The sequence below is a fragment of the Ornithorhynchus anatinus genome, chromosome 5 (assembly GCF_004115215.2).
Source record: "Ornithorhynchus anatinus isolate Pmale09 chromosome 5, mOrnAna1.pri.v4, whole genome shotgun sequence".
Taxonomy (NCBI): domain Eukaryota; kingdom Metazoa; phylum Chordata; class Mammalia; order Monotremata; family Ornithorhynchidae; genus Ornithorhynchus; species Ornithorhynchus anatinus.
Window position 1 is genome coordinate 8,067,284 of NC_041732.1, and position 22,346 is coordinate 8,089,629.

The following is a 22,346-nucleotide window of genomic DNA, read 5'->3' on the forward strand; positions in this document are numbered from 1 at the left end:
GATGAAACTATTCGGGTCAGATGGACTATTCTTTTCTCTTCAATGTCTCCTGGGGTGGGGTCTCTATCACCTCCCTCGGTAGCCTTCGCCGGCGTTTCACAAACCCGAGCGTCAAGACTGTACGTCCGACAGAAATCCGTCCCGCTTTGGTTTAAACCCATTTCCACTCGTTCGGTCCTCGGGCGATAAGATATCCAGCCGATTAATGTCCTCGTCATAAAAAAAAACCAAAAAATCGCATGCTAAATGTCATTACCATTAATCCTCTTTAGGAAAAAAAGAACTCCAGTTCCTTTAAGGACCTATCTTCCAATTCTTTGGCAAAGTTCAGCTGGGACCAATGAACACCTCTGGTTGTCTATAGGGTTTCCTTAGTGGAGGACTGCTACATTATGTCAACGTTCTCCATCGTTAGGCCACAGCGTGGTGCCCACCGCGTCTTCCTCGTGGTTACTGTCGCGGCGTTCGGCCCAATTTGATCGGGTAAGGACTTCTGGTTCGTCTCCAAGGAAGCCACCTGCCCTCCGCGTAATTCCCCTCACGTCTTCCGCCAGCACATCCGGGTTTCGTTGAGATCCCCTCCTCCCTGCGAGACTGATTTCACGACGTTAGAGAATCCCTGCCCGACGTGGAACGGAGGCAGAGAGTCTCGGCTTGTGGTCTCCGTACTTGGGAGAGAGCTCCGGTATCGCGTCTTTCCGACACCGGCTCGGATTTTCGGTGCATTGGGTCGGGGTCCCGAGGTAGCGCGATCCGAAAGAGTTCGCCCCGTGTACTGGACTAGGGTAGATGAGGCATTTAAATGAGAATTTGTAATAGCCCGTGGAGAGCGGTGACGGCTAACTTTGGAAGATGCGATAATGATAATTGTGTAGAGAAGCAGCTTGCCCTAGTGGATGGAGTAGGGGCCTGAGAGTCAGAAGGTCCTGGGTTCTAATCTTGGTTCTGCCACTTCTCTGCCGTGTGACTTTGGGCAAGTCACTTCTCCGTGCCTCGGTTTCCTCATCTGTAAAATGGGGATTAAGACCGGTGATCCCTATGTGGGATAGGGACCGAGTCCAACCCAATTACCTTGTATCTGTGTCAGTGCTTAATGCAGTGTCTGGCAGATAGTAAGCGCTTAACAGGTACCACAGTTCTTCTTATTACTACATATTTATCACGAACTCTGGGCTAAGGACCGAAATAGATAAAAAGATCATCGATCAGATGTAATCCCTATCCCACAGGGGATTCACATAGACTGAGAGGCAAGGAGAGCAGGTATCTTATCTTCATTATTACAGATGAGGAAACCGTGGCCCAGAAAGGTTAAGTCACTTGCCCGAGGCCACACGGCAAACCAGTGACAACTGGGACTGGAACCTGGTTCTCCCGACTCCCAGCCCTGTGCTCATCTACAAGGGAGGTTTTGGCTCTTAAAGTTTATTGCCTCTGTTAATAAATGTCCACGTTAATCAGTCAATCAATCCATTGCATTTGAGCACTTACTGGGTGCAAGACGTTGTACTCAGTGCTTGGGAGAGAGTACAGCGTAACCGAGTTAATAGACACATTTCCTGCTCGCAGTGAGCTTACAGTCTAGAGGGGAAGACAGACATTGATATAAATAAATTATGGAAATGTACACAAGTGCTGTGGGACTGAGGGAGGGGTAAAAAGGGGGAGCAAATCCAAATGCAAGGGTACGTAGAAGGGAGCGGGAGAATAGGAAAAGAGGGCTTAATCAGGGAAGGCTTCTTGGAGGAGATGCGCCTTCAGTGAGGCTTTGAATGTGGGGAGAATGATCGTCCGTTCATTATAATAATAATAATAATAATTACGGTAGTTGAGTGCTTACTATGTGCCAAGCGCTGTTCTATTTGCTGGGGTAGATACAAGGTAATCAGGTTGTCCCACGTGGGGCTCACAGTCTTAATGCCCATTTTACAGATCATGTAAGTAAGGCACAGAAAAATTAAGTGGCTTGCTCAAGGTTTCACAGCAGACAGGTGGCAGAGCTGGGATTAGAACCCATGTCCTCTGATTCCCAAGCCCGGGCTCTTTACACTAAGCCATGCTACTTCTCCAGTTATGAGGAGGGTGTTGCAGGCCAGAGGTAGGACCTGGGCAAGCGGTCGGCGGCGAGAAAGACGAGATCGAAGTTGAGTAGGCTGGAGTTAGAGGAGTGAAGTCGGGGGGGGGGGGGGGCGCTGGGTTGTTGAGAGAGCAGCGAACTGAGGTAGGAGGGGGCAAGATGACGGAGTGATTTAAAGCCGACGGTAAGGAGTTTGATGCGGAGGTGGATGGGCAACCACTGGAGGATCTGGAGGAGTGGGGAAGTACGGACTGAACATTTTGATAGAAAAATGATCCGAGCAGCAGAGTAAAGTACGGGCTGGAGACAAGAGAGACAGAAGGCAGGGAGGTCAGCAAGGCAGCTGACGCGGTCATCATAGCAGCATACAGGATAAGGGCTTGGATTAACATGGTCTCCGTTTGGATGGAGAGGAAAGGCTGGATTCTGGCAGTGTCATGAAGGCTGAACCGCCAGGATTTAGTGACGGATCGAATATGAATTAAAGACGCTCTGCGCTACTGGGGAAATTGTTTATTTACACCAGCAAAATCTCGTTCTCAAGATCGACAAGTTAGGCTGAACCCGGCAGGTGAGGCCCCATCGCTCCGGAGCGGAAGAATGCTTTCGATAGGACAAATTCAGCAATCTGAGAGCGGGAGAAGATCATCGGGCTCCGGGGAAGTTTCCTCTCGTATAGAAGTTCAGTAGTCTGGGATGGGAAGGGTGACCATCTGGATAAACTGATTGTATTGGATTTTGCCGCTCGGTCCGACGTTTGTTTCCCTGAGAAGGTCGTCCACTGTAATGAATTAGATTAGATCCATTCATGTCCCGGCAGGTTTGGGATTCCAGAAGTCTCTGTGCATTTGCCGAAGTGCCCGGGTCGATCGACCAGTAGGAAACCCAACGTTGAATTCAAAACAGCCGGGGGAAATCACTGTTCTAAGCGCTCGTTCTAAGTACGGGTTTTCGGGTCGGACACGGTTCCTGCCCCACATGGAGTTCACGTTCTACGGAGACGGGAGGACAGGTATTGAATCCCCATTTTATAATTGAGAATACTGAGGCACAGAGAATAACTTGCCCAAGGTCACACAGCGGGCGAGTGGCAAGGCTGGGATTAGAACCCAAGTCCTCTGACTTCCAAGCCTGCGTTCTATCCACTAGGCCACACGGCGTCCTCTCTGTCATTCCTCAGTCGTGGTGAGAGCCGCGAGAAGCTGCTTTTTATTTAAAGTGTACAAGGGGAATGGGAGTCGAGAGAATTTTGCCGTGTTGGAGGCCCCAAACACCTGAAGGTATCTTTGCTCTACAAGTTTCGTTTTAAAAGAATTCTTACGGCGTGCACCGTAGTTTCACGTTTGCCAGGCTTTAGAACGGGCCACTTTTCAGGGCTCTGGTTAGTTAAGGAGTCCCCAGTTTCAGCTAGCCACAGCTGCAGCCCTTTGGGGCCGCTGGGGAAAGGGATGGAGGGAGGGAAGGATGGGCGGAGGAAGAGAATGAATGAAATGGGAGAGTTTGAATGTGAGAGATGTGGGCAGGGCCCCGGGGGGAGTGAGCGTGTCCTAGGCCTGGTCTACCTGGATCTGCAGGTTGACAAGATTGGGGAGAGAAGAAGAGAAATGTAAATGTAAAATGGGAATTAAGACTGTGAACCCTCTGCAGCACAGGGATTGTGTCCAACCTGAGTAGCTTGTATCTACCCCAGCGCTTAGTACAGTTCCTACCTCACAGTAAGCCCTTAACAAATGCCATGAAAAAAGAGAAAGGAGTGAACAGGCGGCGGATGGGAAGGGTTCTTATATTTTATGGCCAGTTTGTGCTAGGAGGAGGACTGAGCGGAGGGGCACTGCTGCTAAGCCTCAGCCCCACTAGGTAGGAGAGACGTGGGAGAGGAAGGGAAGCCTGAGAAGAGACGGTCTCTCTTCTGGGACTCAAACCTCTGGCCCCTAGAAACAAAGCAGGAGAGGAGCATTACAGCCTAGCGGTTGGAACACGGGCCTGGGATTCAGGAGGACCTGGATTTGAATTCTGGCTCCCCCACTTGTCCGCAAGTCACTTCACCTCTCTGGTCCTCAGTTCCCTCATCTGTAAAATGGGGATAAAGACTGTGAGCCCCAGGTGGGACAAGGACCGTGTCCAACATGGCTCCCTTGTATATACCCCAATGCTTAAAACAGTGCCTGGCACATAGTAAGTGCTTAACAAATATAATTAGTAGCAGTAACAGTAGATTAGGAGAGCGTACATGTTTCTCACCCCTTGCCTTCCCCCCGGCCATCTTCAGACAATGGGAAATTTGTGTCGCACTGACAAATGAGCCTGCCCCACTCTGGCGCTTATGGGGATATAATAATAATAATAATGTATTTGTTAAGGGCTTATTATTGCCAAGCACTGTTCTAAGCACTGGGGAGATGTGACTTTCCCATGAGTAGGGCTTGTTCCTCTTCGTAGAACAAGAAGGGGGTGAGGGGGAGGAAGAAAGATGGTGTGTATGTTCAGAAAACAGAAGTAAAGGGAAAAGGTTTAGCCCTAGCACTGATGGTCCAAGCCCAAACTCTCCGTAACCATTCAGGATGCAAGCCGCCAATCCTGTTCTCTCTAAGAAATTTGGTTTGCCAGAGAAGCAGCCTGGCCCAGTGGAAAGAGCATGAGCCTGGGAGTCAGAGAACCTGGGTCTAATCCCGGCTCCACCTCTGTCTGCTGCGTGGCCTTGAGAAGGTCACTTCTCTGTGCCTCAGTTACCTCATCTGTAAAACGGGGATTAAGACTGTGAGCCCCTTTTAAGGACAGGGACTGTGTCCAACACGAATGGCTTGTATACACTGCAGCGCTTAGAAGAATGCTTGACACATAAGCACTTAACAAATACCATAAAACAACCTGATTAGCTTGTATCTATCCCAGCGCTTAGTACAGTGCCTGACACATAGCGCTTAAAGAGTATTTTAAAAAAGCACAGCAAACCTGAGGGTGACTTCCTTGGAGTTAGACAAACGTAGGTTTTTGAGGTAAAAATGTTCATCTGCATGTCCAAGAAGGGTGGAAGATTCTTTTCGGCCTAGATTAGCGTCATGGCATCAGCGCCAGTATTTTTTTAATGGTATTTGTTAAGCACTTACTATATGCCAGGCACTGTACTAAGTGCTGGGGTAGATACAAGGTAATCAGGTTGGACACAATCCCTGTCCCCCATGGAGTTCACAGTCCTAATCCCCATTTTACAGATGAGGGAACCAAGGGATAGAGAAGTGAAGTGATTTGACCAAGATCACATAGCAGACAAGTGGGAGAGCCGGGATTAGAACCCAGGTCTTCTGACTCCCAGGGCCAGGATCTTTCCATTAAATCTTCTAGTAAATCTTCTTTTCCCTGTCTTTGGCGATTTTGAGGTTCTAGTGTATTATGTTCAAGAAAAAGATGCACAAAGTTTTAGTTTTTAGATGCTGCCTTTGAAGTGAGTAAGAAGCAGCCGATCGTCTTTAGTAGGATATGACAATTGTCATTTCATCACGTGGTGCTTTCCCGAAAAGGAGATCTGAACAAATTAGTCTGGGCAGTTGGAAAAATCTCATATAATTCTCTCTTCAGCCACCCTCCTTTAAAAGTGTAATTATTATGCACCATGCTCTAGATGCTGTTCCATAATAAATGATCGGGGTATTTTTAGGAAGTTGAGAAGACTGTAATTTATCTCCCTTCAGGGAAAATTTCTTCTGCAACAACCGACTGGCTATAAGCGTGCCAGGATGAGCTCCCTAGATATGAGGTCCTGCTACTGCTGGGAGTTCAAATGGGAACTTTCCTGCTAGATGATAGCTGCCAGCGGGAGATTCCCTAATACCCTCTTTAATGGGAAACACAATTTTCCAGCCTTGTGCCGGTGCCTGACGATACCATCTGGGGAGGATCTGGCCCCGCTCGTTAACGACTTCTGTATCGGGGTAGAGCGCCAGGGCGAGGAGACCGGAGAGAAGCCCAGTTCCGGGATGTATGGCGGCAACCGGGCCCGCTCCAATAAACAAAGAAGCAGTGTCGCCTAGTGGATAGAGCAAGGGCCTGGGAGTCAGAAAGACCCGGGTTCTGATCCCGGCATCGCCACTTGCCTTCTGCGTGACCTTGTAAAGTCACTTCTTTGCTCTAGGCCTCAGTTGCCTCATCTGTAAAATGGGGATTGAGACTGTGAGCCCCAGGGACCGGGTCCAACCCGATTTGCTTGTAACCACTATGTAAGCACATAGTAAGTGCTTAATGAATACCACAATTATTATTATCATTATCATTATTATTATAATCCTGGCTCTGCCACTTGCCTCATGTGCGACCTTGGGCAGATTGCTTAATTTCTCCGTGCCTCACTTTCCTCAATTGTAAAATCGGGACCTGTCCTCCCTCCTACTGTGACCCCCGTGTGGGGCAGGGACTGTGTCTAACCTAATTAACTTGTATCGACCTCAGTGCTTAGCACAGTGTTTGACAGTAGTAAGTGCTTAACGTATACAAAAAAGTCAACAAACTAAACACCTCCCTCCTACCTACCTGGCCAGATCAACCTCCTCTAGATGGGAAGGAAGGTGAGGAGGGGGTTTCACGAGGGAGGGATGGTCTCGATTTGGGTGTCCAAGCCTGGCCTAGAGTGTCAGGGTAAGAGAGGGATACTTCTCCCACACAGGCACTCCCTGCGAGGAGTCAGTGAGGGTGATGTCCTCCAGTCTTGTGCCTCGGACAAGACCCATTTTCCAGTCAAGCCTGACGAGACTCAAAATGGTGCCTTTCTGGCTGACCCATTAGCTATCGAAGCCCATCTCTGCCCGCCCCCTTCCTTGCCTGAAATCTCTGCCCCTTTCCCTCCCCGCCAGTGAAAATGCAGAGTTGGCACCTCCGCCCTCCCACCGTGCCCACTTCTTAATCTTTCCGACGGGCAGCAGCGCACTCGCTAACCCCCAACCGAGCACGGCTCAAAGAGCCTGCCTGCAGGCCTAGGAGAGGCCCGAAGTGCTGGGATTCTGCCGTCGCATCTTGCTGAGTTCAGCCGAGAAAACCTACGTCTAAGTGCCCCCTGGCCCCAGACAATTTGGAAGAGTTTAAACTACTAGTATTTTTTTCAAGGTATTTGTAAAGAGCTTACTATGTGTCAGGCACTAAAAGAAGTGCTGGGATACAAGAAAGGTTGGATACAGTCCACGTTCCATATGGGGCTCACAGTTTTCATCCCCATTTTACAGAGGAGGTACCCGACGCACAGAGAGTGACGTATCCGAGGTCACGCAGTAGAAAAGTGGTGGAGCCGGGATTAGAGCCAGGGCCTTCGGACTCCTAGGGGGGCTCTATCCACCAGGCCGTGCTGCTTTTCCTCTTCTCCCACTCCCTTCTGCATCGCCTTGACTTGCTCCCTTCATTCACCCCCCCCGTCCCAGCCCCGCACCACTTATGTCCATATTTGTAATTTTATTTATTTATAGTAATGTCTGTCTCCACCTCTAGACTGTAAGTTCTCTGTGGGCAGGGGATGTATGTGTCTGTTATATGATATATACATTATACAAATTAATACGATTGGCTGACTGAATTTTAGACCGCTCAGCATTAGAGGGAGGATAACTAGTCAGTCAGTTGTATTTTTTGGACGCTCACTGTGTGCAGAGCCCTGTACTAAGCGCTTGGGAGAGTACAATGTAACAGTTGGTATTCATTCATTCTATCGTATTGATTGAGCACTTACTTCGTGCAAAGCACTGTATTAAATGCTTGGGAGAGTTCAGTATAATAATAAATAGACATATTCCTGCCCACGACAAGCTCACAGTCTAGAGGGGGAGACAGACGTTAATATAAATAAATAAATGAATTACAGATATTTGCTTATATCTGTATCTATGGTAGTCACATTCCCTGCCCACTTACAGTGAGGTTACAGTCTAGAGGGGGAGATAGACATTAATATAAATGAATAAATTACAGATATGAACAGAAGGGCTGTGAGGCTGAGGGAGGGGTGAATAAAGGGAGCAAATCCAAGTGCTAGGGTGATGCAGAAGAGAATGGGATAAGAGGAAATGAGGGCTTAGTCAGGAAAGGCTTCTTGGAGGAGATGTGCCTTCAATAAGGTTTTAATAGTCTGTTCTACAGTGTTTAAAGTTTAGAGCCCCTGCCACTTGGGCGAGGGCAGGCTGAGGTGTCTGTACATTGAAAGGGGTCGATAAATACTGGCATTGGAGGTGTGATGAGCTCGGTTCTGATTCTCAGCCAGTCAGTAATATTTATCCAGCCCTTGCTGTGTGCAGAGCACTGTACTAAGTGCTTGGGAGAGTCCAGTGTAATAGAGTTGGCCACATTCCCTGCCCACAAGCTGTTCACAGAAATTCCAGCAGGAAGGGACTGCTTCAGACACCTTCTACAGCTTGGATGGGCCCTGGCGGGGGGATGGTTGGGGGAGATCCCTTCACTTCCCAATTGGCTGACACGTCTCCCAACCCTCTCGATCCTACAGCGGGAGGAAAGGCCTAAAAAGCGTCCTTACTCCTTAGCAGGGTATCCCTAAACCAACAGCTAGGCCGGACACACTCAAGAGCAGTGTGATCAACTGGTTAATGCCCAGGCCTGGGTGTCAGAAGGACCTGGGCTCTAATCCGGGCTCCATCACTTGTCTGCCGTGGGTCCTTGGGCAAGTCACTTCACTTCTCTGGGCCTCAGTAACCTCATCTCTAAAATGGGGATTGAGGGTGTGAGTCCTATGTGGGACATGGACTGTGTCCAACCTGATTATCTTGTATCTACCTCAGCACTCAGAAGAGTGCCTGGCACATAATAAGTGCTTAACAAATACCATACCAAAAAAAAAGTGAGGCGGGGGAAGGGAGTGGCATGGTTTGGCTTAGAGCAGGACCGTGTCCTTTCACATCTTCTATGGCAACAGGAAGTGGTAGTTTTTCTTTTTCTGCGCTTGACAGAAGTGCATTATTTCTGTTAACATTTCTTTGAAATACTTCTCTGGTGGTTAAACAACTGAGGTGTGCGTGTGGGGGTGTGTGTTTGGGGACCTACATCGTTTGCTTTAGTTATAGGCCATTAACCACAGGAATTAGGAGATCAGAAGCTTCCTACTTGCTAACTATCCACCTGGTAGAGAAAAGGGCTCAGTGGAACCCCTATATCTCGGACGTTCCAGAATAGCATTTCAATCATGAAAGGTTACCATGAAGGGCAAGATCTCATGCATTATTGGATTGAAAAAATGGGAGGGGAAATATTAATACACCTAGTTGATGCTCCAGACTTTGAGGCTGATTTTTAAGCAGCTCAGTGAGGTCTACAAGCACTTCCTGAATTCAAAGACCTTTTCAAATTCCACTGTTGGCTGCTCAGCAAGCCGGTGGCCGTGTCGTAGCCCTTTCGGCTGACGAGGCTTGGGCCGAAAAGCATTCAGCCCTCCCGGCTGAGCTTCTGCCCGTTGCTTTTGGTTTCAGTGGGTTTCCCCCCAAATCTTGTGTTTTTCCACATGGATCCAAAGGACGTGTGGAACTCTGCCTTAACATGCTACAGAAACTTCTGCCCTCAAAATCCAGGGCAGAATTTCTTCCAGATTTCCAAATAGTTTGGAAAACAGAGAGGGAATACAGGAGGATGTAGGGTCCCAGTTTGGGCCTGAGGGTAGGGTTCAGAAAGAAAGCGCAGGAGTCATTTAGGAGGAGGGTGTTTTAAACCAGCTCATACCCCAAGTCCAGAGCTGCTGTGTAAGAGCGATGTGTGGTGATGGGGGGGAGGGAGGAAATGCTTACTTTCCAGCCCAAAGTAAGTTCTGATGTTTACTAGCTCTCAGTGATTCTGGGGCTGATCATCCAATCTGTGGATCAATCAATCCCCATTCCCTCTCTGTTTCCTACCCCTGAATGGCTCCCTGTTTTACATCTGGGGGGGCCAACTTTTCATTTCAAAAACACATTATTAAAAGCACATCTCCTCCAAGAGGCCTTCCCCAACTAAGCCCTCATTTCCTCTTCTCCCACTCCCTCTGCATCACTCTTGAACTTCGAGTCACATGCTTTATTCACCACCCCCCACAGAACTTACATATTGATAATTTATTTTTTTACAGTACTGTCTCCCCTTCTAGGCTGTCAGCTGGTTGTAGACAGGGAACCTGTCTACCAGCTCTGTTGCACTATTCTCTCTCAAGTGCTTAGTACAGTGCTCCTCACACAGTAAGCACTCAATCCATACCAATGATTGAGTACCCAGAAACATCGCTCATTTCCCCACACTAGTAATGAGTTGTAAAAACAAAGACCCTTCCATATTAGAGTAAAATTGGGATTTAAATGGAATGTCCTGGGGCTATTTAACTGTGAGATTCCAACACTGGGGCCATCTTGGTTAAAGAGATCCTTGAGGTGGGTACTCAGGTTAGTGAGTTTGAGCTCGGAGGATTTTTCGTAATAATAATGGTATTTGGTAAGCGTTTACTATGTGCCAAGCCCTGTTCTAAGCGCTGGGGTACATACAAGGTAGTCAGGTTGTCCCATGTGGGGCTCACAGTCTTCATCTCCATTTTACAGATGAGGTAACTGAGGCACAGAGAAGTTAAGTGACTTGCCCAAGGTCACACAGCAGACAATTGGCGGAGCAGGATTAGAACCCTTGATTTCCGACTCTGACCTCTGCACCTGGGGAGTGTTTTGTTTTTTAAATGATATTTAAGCGCTTACTAAACGGCAGGCATTGTACTAAGCACTGGGTTAGATACGAGATAATCAGGATGAACAGAGACCATATCCCACTAGGGCTCAATCTTAATCCCCATTTTTACAGATGAGGTAACTGAGGCACAGAGTGGTAAAGTGACTTGCCCAAGGTCACACATCTGGTGAGCGAGGATTAGAACCCAGGCCCTTCTCACTCCCAGGCTGTGCGCTGTCCACTAGTCCACTCTGCTTCTCAGGGTATGGTGAATTCCTATTGGAAACAGGATTTTAGCAAGGTGAAGCAATAAAGGTTCTTACAAGGCCTTGTTGGAAGCCGATTTGGAAAGACTTGTCCTGATTAATTATGGTATTTGTTAAGTGCTTACTATGTGCCAGGCACTACTCCAAGCACGGGGTGGATACAAGCAAATTGGGTTGGACACAGTCCCTGTCCCATGTGGGGCTCACAGTCTCAATCCCCATTTTACAGATGATGTCACTGAGGCCCAGAGAAGGGAAGGGACTTGCTCAAGGTCACATAGCAGACAAGTGGCAGAGTCAGGATTAGAACCCGTGACACTGTGACTCCCAGACCTGTGCTTTAGACACCACACCATGCTGCTCCCTGTTGGCACCCCTGCTGGCTTCTTGGGATGCTGCCCTTTCTGAAAATTGGGTGGGTGGATGACAAGATTGATCTCAAAAAATAGCCATTACTCCTCCTCCTCCTCTCTGTTTGCTCTTCCAGCTGTCAAGGGGCAGAGGTCAGGACCGGCCACCCCCGAGAAACTGCTCTGAGGGCCAGGGCCATTCAAAAGCTTGAGCTTTTGCTTTTATAAGGTCATTTATATTCTTGGAAAGCCTTTAGAACCCTGCAAGAGATGACCCGTTGTCCCGGGTCATTGTTCTCCCGAGATGGGAAAGGGGTCTACCAGTCTGCCAGGGGATCGACCTCGGATAAAACAATGTGGGTGACAAATCATTTTCCGTTGGTTTTGAAAAATCACTTTTAAGCATTTCTGCACCAATAGATATCCTGGAGCAAAATGTGGAAATCCAAGTGTGCTTTCCCTGAGAGACCCCAGAATATCTCTCTGCTTTGAACCTTTACTCAGACTCTCATTAGGTTGCAAATTTAGTTCTCTTCTCCTGTCCCATTCCTCCCGCGACTTCTGGATGAATTCTCCAAACTCAATCGGGTAAGCTATCAGTTGTCCGCTATCTGCCCCCTTTAAGCATTTGATATCCTCAGCCCCACAGCACTCACGTCCATATCCGAAATTTATTTTAATGTCTGTTTCCCCGTCTAGACTGTAAGCTCCTGGTGCCTCTAGATAGTAAGTCTGCTGTGGGCAGAGAACTTATTCGTTCAGTGGTATTTATTGAGCACTTAGTGTGTGCAGATCACTGTACTAAGTGCTTGGGAGACTACAATACAACAATAAACAGACATTCCCTGCCTACGACGAGCTTACTTTATCTGCCAGCTCTGTTGTATTGTACTATCTGCAGAGCTTAGTATAGTGTTCTGCACATATTAATCCTCAATAACTACCATTGATGATGGTGATGATGAGCAGGTGATGTCTACCAGCTGTTGTACAATGCTCTGCTCAAAGTAAGCGCTCACAGTAAGCACTCAAATACCACTGAGGTCAGAGCATAGAAACACCTAACAGACCAGGGACGGGCTTCCTCCGACAAATGTCTTTCACTGGTTTTTCTCCTCGACACTAATTAGCCTCCTTTTGGCCCACCGGAGGGTTTAGGTAACTGGCATTTGGATCGTGCGGGTTGCCCGAGATGCATGTTCATGAGGGATGCTGAAGAACGTCTCCTCGACTTCCATACTGGACCGGAACCAGGCCCATAGGTAGGACAACAGGTGGGACCCAGTTATTACACCTCTCCAAGAGGCCTTCCTGACTAAGCCCCCCCTTTCCTCTTCTCCCACTCCCTTCTACGTCGCCCTGATTTGCTCCCTTTATTCATCCCCCCTTCCAGCCCCACAGCACTTATGTACATATCTGTCATTTATTTCTACTGTCTCCCCCTCTAGAGAGTAAGCTTGATGTGGGCAGGGAATGTATCTGTCTGTTATATTGTACTCTCCCAAGTGCTTAGTACAGTGCTCTGCACACAGTAAGCACTCAATAAATATGACTGAAGGAATGAATAGAGCGGACACGGGCCTGGCCATCCAGATGACCTGACCATCATCCTTGTTGGAGACTCCCCCTTTTCTCTCCCACCCTCCTCATCCTAGCCCAGAGTGTAATCAATCAATTATAATTACTGAGTGTTCACCGTGTGCTCTGTACTAAGCGAACGTTTGGAAGAGCGCCCAAGGGGAAGAAACCAGAGGAGTCTCTGACTCCTGGGCTCATTACCTTCCCGGTTCGACAGCTTCTCTCCCATCTGAGTGAGTTTGGCTCTCAGTTCGGCGGCGGTGATGTAGCCCTTCTTCTCTCGGTCGGTCATCAGCATGGCCAGAAGGATTTCTTTCTTGGGGTCCTCCTGTTGCATTTGCTGATGCATGATGGTGAGGAACGTAGAGAAGTCGAGCTCTGCATTTCTGTCTGGAAACCCCGAGACCAAAGAGAGGCAATCGGTCAGTCAAATTGTATTTATCGAGCGCTTACTGGGTGCAGAGCACTGTACTAAGCGCAGAAGTGGCGACGGGGAGTGACATTCTGGGAATCAGAACGAAGACCGGCAAGATAGGCTGGATCTTCCAGATGCTGCTCTATATCTTCCTTCCCAGTGGAGTGGTGGTAGCCTGGGGGAGAAAAATCCTCCAGCCTTGAACCCCGCAGCCAGTCCTATCCACAGCTCCTTCATGGGTGACCTGACTCCCTACTTATTTGGGATGAGAAGGCAAAAGCAGAAATGGTGCCGGGCACCAAAAACAACATATATGACAGCACCAACAAGGAATACTTTTTGGGGTGTGCACAGGATGGTTGGATCTGTGGACCCCCAGGTGAATTTCACCTTCAGCACCATGATCTTCAAGTACCAAGGACAAAGCATGAGACTGGGAATCAGAAGGACTTAGGTTCTAACCTCAGCTCTGCCACTTGCCTGCTGTGTGACCTTGGGCAAGTCACTTCACTTCTCTGGGCCTCCGTTCCCTCATCTGTAAAATGGCGATTAAGGCTGTGAGCCCCATGCAGAAGGACTGATTAACCTGTATCTACTGCAGCGCTTAGAACAGTGCCTGGCACATAGTAAGTTCTTAACGGTATCATAAAAAAAAAAAAGGATGTATTTGGATGGTGAATACAAGAGATATCCTTTGGCTCCAGCAGCCACCAAAGGGAGTGTTCGGGAGGTTGGAGCCACCGGACCTGTCCGAAATGTGGAGCAAGTTTTAAGCTAAGCTTTGACTGCCATTTCTTTCTGTTGGAAAAAATCCCGCAACCCCACTTTATAGGAGGAACCCAAGCCATAAAACATCAGGCCCTTGAGCTCCTCTGTGAGGCAGCTGATCACCAGGATGCTTTTTTTCCGTCAAACCTGACCCTTTGGCAGTGGCCAGGGGCTCTTGTGTCTTAGCCCCTGCCCTCCCTCAGAGTCCCGCTGTTAAGGTCGTGCTCTCTCCGCTGTCGCTGATCTCCTCTCGGTTAGTTCTGTTAGTTAGTGGAGGCATTTCAGATCTTTCCAGTCTGCCCCCGAAGCATGGTTTTATTCACCGGTCTGTGGGGGTCCGGTGGTCCGCCAGACCCGCTGACCCGGAGCCTGGGCCCTCGGTCTCTAATGCTCTTTCGGAGCCAACTCCGGCCCGGGCAGGCAGGTCTGGGTGCGTCTCCTGCCTCTTACTCAGGATTCAAAGCTTTCCCTCTGCCATCTGAACCTCAGGCGGTGGCTTAATCTCCTCTCCCACAGTGAGTTGGGGTGCCTATTCAGTGCTTCCTTTGTGGTCCACGCTGCCCCGGGGAATCAGGAGAGCTGGGTTTTAGTCCCCATTTGGACTGTAGCTGGGCCAAGACCGCACCCGCACTTTGCAACGTGCTACACTCCAACACACCCAGTGAGATGAGGGAGTGTGAGTGAATCCCCAGCGAACCACTAGCGGTCGAATCTATTCCTCTGCTGGGGAGCTTGATCCTGATGTCTCAGGACTTCGGGGGGTCATCTTGACACCGGACTCCATCCACTGGGTGCCAAGATGGTGCTCTGTGCTGGAGCGGTGAAGGTTCTCTGCTTGGAATTCTGGGAGATCTGGTCCTTGTCAACATTTTGGGTTCTCATGTAACTCTGATTCTCACACTCCTGCTGCTCTCGTCTCTCTTCTTTGACTACTGGGAGTCGATCATTCTTCTTCTCTTCAAAGCCTTACTGAAGGCCAACCTCCTCCAAGAGGCCTTCCCTAAGTCCTCATTTCCTCTCCTCTTACTCCCTTCTGCATGCCCTTGCACCCTTTATTTACCCCTCCCTCAGCCCCAAAGCACTTACGTCCATATCCATCATTTATTTATATTAATGTCTGTCTCCCCCTCTAGACTGTAAGCTTATTGTGGGTGGGGAACATGTCTACCAACTCTTCTACTGTACTCTCCCAGGCGCTTATTACAGTGCTCTGCACACAGGAAGCGCTCAACTACAAACGTTTGGTTACTGTTGCCTGCCATAACTGCCCAATAGCTCTGCCGCTACGGGGAGGTGGGGGATCCTTCTTGAAGCGCAGTGACTGGGCCTGAGACAGCCTTACCCCTCAATGAACTTGTGGTAGAAACTTCTATTTCAGCCACAGCTCTGAACCCGAATGCCCGGGACCAGCCCAATTCCGGCTGCCTTTCGGTCGAGAGGCGATTCTCTGATAGAGACCACCTCGAAAGCCCTGATGTCACCATGGTGTCCTGATCGGTTGTCTGGTCATTAGCAGGGCAGGATCCAATGAGGAGGAGAGTCAAGTCAGTCAATTGTATTTACTGAGCGCTTACTGTGTGCTCTAGACTCTAAGCTCGTTGTGGGCAGGGAATGTGTCCGTTTATCGTTATATTGTATTCTCCCAAATGCTTAGTACAGTGCTCTGCACACAGTAAGCACTCAATGCAGCATGGTACAGTGGATAGACCATGGGCCTGGGTGTCAGAAGTTCATGGGTTCTAATCCCAGCTCCGCCACTTATCTGCTGTGTGACTTTGGGTAAGTCACTTCACTTCTCTGTGCCTCATTTACCTCATCTGTAAAATGGGGATTGAGACTGTGAGCTCCATGTGGGACGGGACTGTGTCCAACCCGATTTGGTTGTATCCACCCAGCACTTAGCGCAGTGCCTGGCACGGAGTAAGTGTGTAACAAAAACCACAATTATCATTATTATTGAATGAATGAAATGCAGATCACTGTACTAAGCTCTTGGAAGAGCACAATGTAACAATAAACAGACACATTCCCAAACTAGAGTCAGGGAAGAAAGGATACAGAGTTCCTACCCCTCCCTCCCCTCCCCCTGACAGAGCAGCAGCGTGTCCTAGTGGCTACAGCACAGGCCTGGGAGTCAGAAGGACCTGGGTTCTAATCCCAGGTCCTCCACTTGTCTGCTGTGTGACCTTGGGCAAGTCACTTCACTTCTCCTGGCCTCAGTTACCTCATCTGTAAAATGGGGATTAAGACTAGGAGCCCCATGTGGGCCAGGGACCGCGTCCGAAACGATTTGCTTGTACCATCCCAGTGCTTAGAACAGCGCCGGGTACCTAGTAGGCGCTTAACAGATACCAGAATTAACTCTCTCGACTAACTGGAGGGAGCACAGACTCTGGATGGGAGTAGCCTCGGTATGGATGCCAAGCCCAGACTAATATATGTGGCTGCCTCGCTTGCAACCAGAAACTCTAGTTCCCCCCAGCACCCGCTTCATCGGGCCGGAAAGAGAGCTGGCTGCCATCCCAGCGGCCATTAAGCAGCGGGCAGCATCCGCTCCCATTCTTTTATCTTTTCAAAACCGCTTCGAGGTTCACCCGGAGAGGACCCGGCACTTGTGCCTCGGTCCCATCCTGGGCTGGCACTGGTCCGATTATCGTCTCCTCCTCCCCGCCCGTTTCCTAGCTGGCTCAGAACCCTCCATCCTCCCCCTCCTCCATCTCCCAGAGGCTCCTGGGCTCTTCTCGACACTTACCTATTTTATGAGCCAGAAGGTGCCGATCCACCTCTCCGGGGGTTGGGCTCACCCCTAAGCAGCGCATCACCACAATCAGGTCATTGGCTTTTATCTTTCCCCTTTGCTTCTTGTCGTAGAGGGAGAAACATTCTTTGAATTCTGTTGGCGTGGAAGAGAGAGAAATAGTAGGAGTCAGGACCACCCGCACCCCCATCCTCCTTGTCCAGCCGTCCTTTTTTCTTTCCTTATGTTGTTAGCTCCCTCCCTTACCCGGGTCAGCTGGGTAAGCTAAGAATCAATTTCCAGCTGCTCCTCCCACCCCTCCCCCATCCCCAATATTGGTTAAATAAGGCAGAGATGAGCTAGGGCTGCTTCCATCTGCAGGCCCCGGTCCCACCTGCTCCTCCTATCCGACAGTCGCTCCCTACCCCCCCTTCAAAGCCTTATTGAAGGCACATCTCCTCCAAGAGCCTTCCTTCCCTCAGCCCTCTTTTCTTTTTCTCCCTCTCCCTCCTACATCTTGCTCCCTTCATTCACCCCCTTCCCAGCCCCACAACACCACTGTCCATATCTGTAGCTTTATTTATTTATATTAATGTCTGTCTCCCCCTCTAGACTATAAAACTCGTCGCGGGCAGGGATTGCGTCTGTTCTAATGTCCTCTCCCAGGTGCTCAGCACAGTGCTCTGTATACAGTAAACACCTGATAACTATGACTGACTCACTATTCCAAGAGCTGGGAGAAAACTTTAGTCCAGTTCCCTGCCTCAAAAGCCTCTCCCCCAACCCCTTTTGTCCTAATTCATCATGGCCTAATGGAAGGAGCTTGGGCCTGCGAGTCAAAAGGACCTCGGTTCTAATTCCGACTCTGCCACTTGTCTGCCGGGTGACCTCGGGCAAGTCGCTTCAGTTCTCTGGGCATCACTTACCTCATCTGGAAAACGGGGATTAAGATTGTGAGCCCCACGAGGGCTAGGGACTGTGTCCAACCTGATTAGTTTGGATTTATACCAGCATTTAGTACAGCGCTTGGCACATAGTAAATGCTTAACAAATGTCATTTAAAAAAATTCAAGCTAAGTGTCATTTATTGAACACTGTGTGGAGAGCACATACATTACCACAGAGACAGCAGAGACATTCCCTGCCCACAGCGGACTCCATTTTCTCTGGTTCAGTCCTCTGCTAGCCTGCGATTCAGTCGGTGGGTCAGTTGTATTTACTGAGAGTTTACTGTGTGCAGAGCACTGTATTAAGCACTTGGGAGAGTACAATAAAACAGTAAGCAGACATATTCCCTGCCCTCAAGGAGCTTACAGTCTAGAGGGAGAGACTGACATTATTAGAAATAAATAAATTGCAGATATCTACATAAGAGCTCTGTGGTGGGCAATCTTGTGCTTAAAGGTGGCTATTATTCTTTCTCACAGCCTTCTCTTAGTCTTTCCTCAGAAGATCTATTTCTATCACTTGGTTCTAGTGTGTCCATATCAGCCCATGCAATCTCTAGTGGCCAGCTTTGGCCCTCCCCCTCTTCCCCTTTCCTTCCTTCCTGCTCCCCGCCGGCCCCCGGCCTTTAAAGGAAGAGGCCTGCCCGGAAGTTAATGGGGGTGTCTGAGGGAGGAGGTAGCAGGGTGGCTAGATGGGAATTTAAGGCTCCTTAATTTACCCTAATTAACAAAGTATGGAGCTGGCTCAGCCTCTGAACCTGAGGCTCTCTACTAGCAAAATAGCTTTTGCAATTCTTAAGGGGATAGAGTTACCAGCTGGAAAACTAATGAAAGGCAGGGTGGGATGTGCTTCCAGGCAATTAACGGACCCTCTGAAAACGGAGAGGCAAGGTAGTTAGGGGGAGTGGTTCTTTCTAAGATCTGCCTTGACTACTTTTTTCTCCCTTTCCACTGGGGTGGAGGAGGAGGAGGGCTCCAGAAGCAGCAGCAGGTAGTTGGGGTGTAGGGGTGGGGGGTTGATGACAAGGGAGCCGGTAATGAGAGGAGAAAGGGCACAGCACGTTGGTGACTCTTAAGCTGAACGTTAAGAAATCCATGATGACATCTTCATTTCCTGCCAGAGTTTTAATTCGGTATGAAATCGTTCAGCTCAGGACAGAGAATGAATTCTCCGCATTCCTGCCATATGATGTCACGTTTCATTTGGGATGAGGAAGGAGGAACCAGGCTCTGCTTAGGGAAAGAGACTCTTCCTTGGGGTGGATCAGATCTGGAGGGAGGAGAAGCCCCTAGTGATGGGAGTTTTTAACCCTTAAAAGCTAGCCCACCTTAGTTGTGCCTCTAAAAAACGGTATTTGTCGAGCACTTACTGTGTACCAAGCACTGGACTAAGCGCCGGGGTAGATACAAGCTAATCGGGTTGGACACAGTCCCTGTCCCTCACGGGGTTCACAATCTAAGGAGGAGGGAGAATGGGAATTTAATCCCCAGTTTACGGATGAGGAAACTGATGCCCAGAGAAGTGAAATGACGTACCCAAGGTCACACAGCAGACAAGTGGCGGAGCTGGGATAAGAACCCAGGTCCTTCTGATTCCCAGACCTGTGCTCTATCCATTGGACTAGAACCCAGGTCCTTCTGATTCCCAGATCTGTGCTCCATTAGCCAAGAAGCCATATGGCCTAGTGGATAGAGCCCGGGCCAGTGAGTCAGAAGGATGTGGGTTCTAATTCCGGCTCTGCCACTGGTCTGCTGTGTGACCTTAGCTTCTCTGGACCTCAGTTCCCTCATCTGTAAAATGGGGATTCAGAGTGTGAACTCCATGTGGGACAGGGACTGTGTCCCACCCAATTTGCTTGTATCTACCTCGGTGCTTAGTACAGTGCCCGGCACATAATTTGTGCTTAACAAATACCACAATCATTATTACTATTATTGTTATTATTGCGTGTGAGTTTGGGCTGGAGTCCTGACTTCCTTCCTATTACCCTTTCAAATAGACTGCTGAGAATTTATTCGTAATTTCTTCTCTGTCCCCTCTCTTTCTAGAATCAGAGCTGAGTGCTCCAGAAGAAGGGAAGGGCTGGGAGGGGTATAATAATAATGATAATAATAATGATTTTGGCATTTGTTAAGAACTTACTATAAGCCAAACACTGTTCTAAGCACCGGTCTAGATACAAGCTAATCAGGTTGGACCCAATCCCTGTCCCACTGGGGCTCACAGTCTTAATCCCCATTTTACAGATGAGATCACTGAGGCATTGAGAAGTTGAGTGACTTGCCCAAGGTCACACAGCAGACACGTGCCAGAGACTAGGCCATCCATCAGGAGAGGCGAAGGAACTCCAACTGAGTGAGGAGGAGGGAGGCAATTTAGGTAAAGTGTCTCATGTCTTCGGGGGAACCAAGTTAGAGAACCCACTGTGTCTGCTGGGGAAATGGGGACCCTGAAAAAATGATCTCCCACCTTCCATTCTTCTTCAGCTCTGTGGGATCGATAAAGTCCAGTGGACTTTAGCTGAGGCTGCCTGTTAAGTTCTTTCCCAAATCTGACTTAACGGGTTTAGGGGGAAGTGTTGCAAGAGGCTGATTCTAGCAAAATCCCCCTTTATCTCTGTTTCCTTCCCCTCATCCGACTGAAGTTAAATGTGAAGGCCCCTTCTATTCCAAATTCGGAGCTGTCGTCCAGGACTCTGTCTTTACGCCTCTAGACTGTAAATTCGTTGTGGGAAGGAACTGTATTGGATTCTCCCAAATGTTCAGTCCAGTGCTCTGCACACAGTAAGAGCTCAATAAAGCCAATTGATTGACTGATCTGGGAACTCCTGACCGCTCCGGAGACATTAGAGTCCTCCCAAGATCGGGTCTCTGAGCAACAAGCAACCAGTGTTTCCAAATCCCCAGAAGGATGGTATAGTGGATAGAGCACGGGCCTGGGAGTCAGAAGGTCATGGGTTCTAATCCCGGCTCCTCCACTAGACTGCTGTGTGACCTCGGGCAACTCACTTCACTATTCTTTAAAATGGGAATTGAGGCTGAGAGCCCCACATGGGACAGCTACTGTGTCCAACTCAATTTGCTTGTAACCATCCCAGTGCTTAGTACAGTACCTGGCACATAGTAAGCACCTAACAAATACCATCATCATCAAGGAAGCGTTTGAATGAGAAACGCCATTAAGTTCCAAACTGGTTTTGACTGCCCCCCAAGCTAATTTAAAAAGCAACCATACATACCGTTGATTTGATCTTGGGACAGAAACTTCACCTGTAGGTATGAGGAAAGGGAAGGAGAGATGGAAGAAGAGGACAAAGTAAGCGAAATGAGAACAATCCGTCCAGAGTTTGCCGCTACAGTTTGGGAGCACCGATCCAAAGCCAGCCGGCGGGTTCACTCACCATGGGTCCGAAGAGGAAGGGGATTTGGTCTGAGAGGGAGGAGCGACTTGGGCCTGTGGTCCGGGATCCCGTCCTCAACTCCCTCCTCCTCCTCCGCCGGGGTGAATGCTAAAGTCCATTCACCAGGCGGGGGTGGAGAAGCCGTGGCGACCGTCATAAATACCCGGCTGCCATGGTGACGAGGCCCAGTGCCTCACGGCAGGTCGGGTTCCAACTCCGCGGCCGTCGCTCACGTCGGCTGGCTAAGGAAATGTCCTCCAGGTTGAAGAACGGGAAGGAGATCCTAGGGGGCAGATCAATCAATCGATCGATTGTATTTACTGACCCCTTACTAGGTGCAGAGCACTGTAGTGAGTGCTTAGGAGAGTACAATATAACCGAGTTGGTAGATACATTCTCCGCCCACAGGAGCAGCAGTGGGGCCTAGGGAAAGAGCTGGGGGCTGGGAGGCAGAAGGGCCTGGGCTCTAATCCCAGCTAAGCAGCGTGGCTCAGTGGAAAGAGCCTGGGCTTCGGAGTCAGAGGTCATGGGTTCGACTCCCGCCTCTGCCACTTGTCAGCTGTGTGACTGTGGGCAAGTCACTTCACTTCTCTGTGCCTCAGTTACCTCATCTGTAAAATGGGGATTAACTGTGAGCCTCACATGGGGCAACCTGATTACCCTGTATCTACCCCAGCGCTTAGAACAGTGCTCTGCACATAGTAAGCGCTTAACAAATACCAACATTGCTGTTGGTTTTGTGACCTTGGGCAAGTCACTTCACTCTTCTGGGCCTCTATTCCCCCATCTATAAAATGGGGATTCGATTTTTGTTGTCCCTTCCCCTTAGACTGTAAAAAACCCCTATGGGATAGGGCCTGTGTCTGATCTGATAAGCATCTATGTACCCCAAGCGCTTAATATAATGCAGGGCATACAGTAAGCCCTAAACAAATACCCCCGAAAAACCCCATTGACACATAAGCTTACAGTGTAGAGGGGCCAGACAGACATTTATATAAATCAATTACAGACACGTACAGCAGTGCTGTGGGGCTAAGAGGCGAATAAAGGATATGAATCCTAGTGCAAGGGGGACACAGAGGGAGAAGAGGAATTGAGGGCTCAGTCGGGGAAGGCCCCTTGGCAGATGGATCGAGAACCTCT

At 49.2% G+C, this 22,346-nt stretch overlaps 1 protein-coding gene across 2 annotated transcripts; it reads right to left on the reverse strand.

Annotated features, from left to right (window-relative positions):
* Positions 1–2,575: 2,575 nt before the first annotated feature.
* On the reverse strand, positions 2,576–21,450 carry CALML4 (calmodulin like 4). 2 transcript variants are annotated; one of them, XM_007655830.3, is made up of 5 exons: positions 21,201–21,450; positions 21,039–21,069; positions 16,868–17,008; positions 13,134–13,322; positions 2,576–2,858 (listed from the first exon to the last, which is right to left on the reverse strand). In XM_007655830.3, the coding sequence occupies exons 1-5, from the start codon at positions 21,201–21,203 to the stop codon at positions 2,761–2,763; spliced, it is 462 nt and encodes a 153-aa protein (XP_007654020.2). In that variant the 5' UTR covers positions 21,204–21,450; the 3' UTR covers positions 2,576–2,760. The 2 variants fall into 2 exon arrangements, with proteins under 2 accessions (XP_007654020.2, XP_007654018.2); XM_007655828.4 differs by lacking the exon at positions 21,039–21,069 and having other exon boundaries at positions 21,201–21,324.
* Positions 21,451–22,346: the final 896 nt, after the last annotated feature.